The sequence below is a fragment of the Somniosus microcephalus genome, chromosome 4 (assembly GCF_052327205.1).
Source record: "Somniosus microcephalus isolate GS21.2 chromosome 4, FLI_Smic_1.0, whole genome shotgun sequence".
In the NCBI taxonomy this organism is placed as follows: Eukaryota; Metazoa; Chordata; class Chondrichthyes; order Squaliformes; family Somniosidae; genus Somniosus; species Somniosus microcephalus.
In genome coordinates, this window is record NC_140990.1 from 21,660,457 (window position 1) to 21,661,851 (window position 1,395).

At 45.2% G+C, this 1,395-nt stretch overlaps 1 gene segment (V, D, J or C); it reads right to left on the minus strand.

Moving 5' to 3' along the window:
* Window positions 1-200: 200 nt before the first annotated feature.
* Window positions 201-626, minus strand: LOC147118397 (T cell receptor delta variable 3-like). The segment is given in 1 exon segment: window positions 201-626. A coding segment is annotated over 1 exon segment (426 nt).
* Between the last annotated feature and the right edge of the window lie 769 nt (window positions 627-1,395).

Genomic DNA, 1,395 nt, shown 5'->3' on the forward strand with positions numbered 1-1,395 from the left:
GATGTCAGTTCAGGGATAAATATTGGCCGCAGGATACCGGGGTGACTGCCCCAGCTATTTTTTAACATATTGCCGTAGAATCTTCAACATACACCTGAGAGGGAAGCTGGAATCTTAGTCTAAGGTCTCATCTGAAAGTACTCCGCTGGGAATGTCAGCCTCGAGTCTCTGGTGTGGGACTTCAACCAGGGCCTTCTGACTCAGATGCGACAGGGAGACCGACTGAGCCATGGCTGACACTTTTTAACAAGGATCTGTTCCCTTGAACTGCAGACACCGTCTGCGACGTTATTATGATGCTGAGGTTTTTGTACAGCGACAGATGAGTTTGAAAACACTGTGATTCTTAACCCGCAGAAATATACGGCGGTGTCCTGGATTTCCGCTCGAGTGATCGTTAAAGGAAACTTCTTTTCTGCGTCGGTCTTGCCGGCCTCGAATCTTCCCTTGGCAAAATCCGCATCCTTTTTACTGCTGGTATCCCGGTACAAAATAAATCGCAGTGTCTGGTTCGCGCACTGCTGGTACCAGTGCAGATCGGGGTTACTGTAGCTTGTTGTGCAGTTACAGTCCATTTTCACACTTTCTCCTTCAGTCACATAGAGCGTGGTCTGAGGTTGTGACATCGAATCGGCCTGAATCTCCCCTGAAATAAAAGTTAACTGAGGGTTGAATACAGTACTGAGATAGAAAGTCTGTTAAAATCAGACTAGTGCTAACAGACACAAGGCATGGCCATACCTACCGATCACCAGCCACAATATAACGAGGTGACGGTACGACATGGGCTCTATTGAATCTTCACCAACAACCCCTTGGAACAACAGTTCTATTCCTGTTGCAATCTGTTGTACGGATTAAAGTAAGAAACTGTTCGACTGGAAGGTATCACAGGAGGTGAGGGAGTGACTCGTGCAATTCTCTTTCTGGTGAAACTACCGAATGCATTAATTGGGTAACAGCATTTTAACAGGAGTAATGACTCTTCAGGTGTAGATTTTCCCCTTCCTCCGACGACCTCTGACAGCGTCACTCAAAATGTCAATCAGTATATTAAAGGAGGAGAGGCACAGATTACGGGACATGGTAAAGGTTGAGGAGTAGCCTTAGAGTGTAAGGATGTATTCATTTCAATGGTAAGAGAGGATACAACGAGAGGTAAGCAGGCAATGGAGACTTTATGGGTAGAATTAAGAAATAGGAAAGGATGTAATACTATAGTGGCAGTTGTGTATAGGCACCCTGGTAGCAGCTGCGAAGTGGTAGAATGTATAAATAGAGAGATTAGACAAGCGTTTATACCCCTAAGGGGGAAGACCTCTACTTGCCAAGAAACAGCCAATCACGAGTACAGAGGTAAGGGACAACATAAAACTACATAAATACAAAAACCAG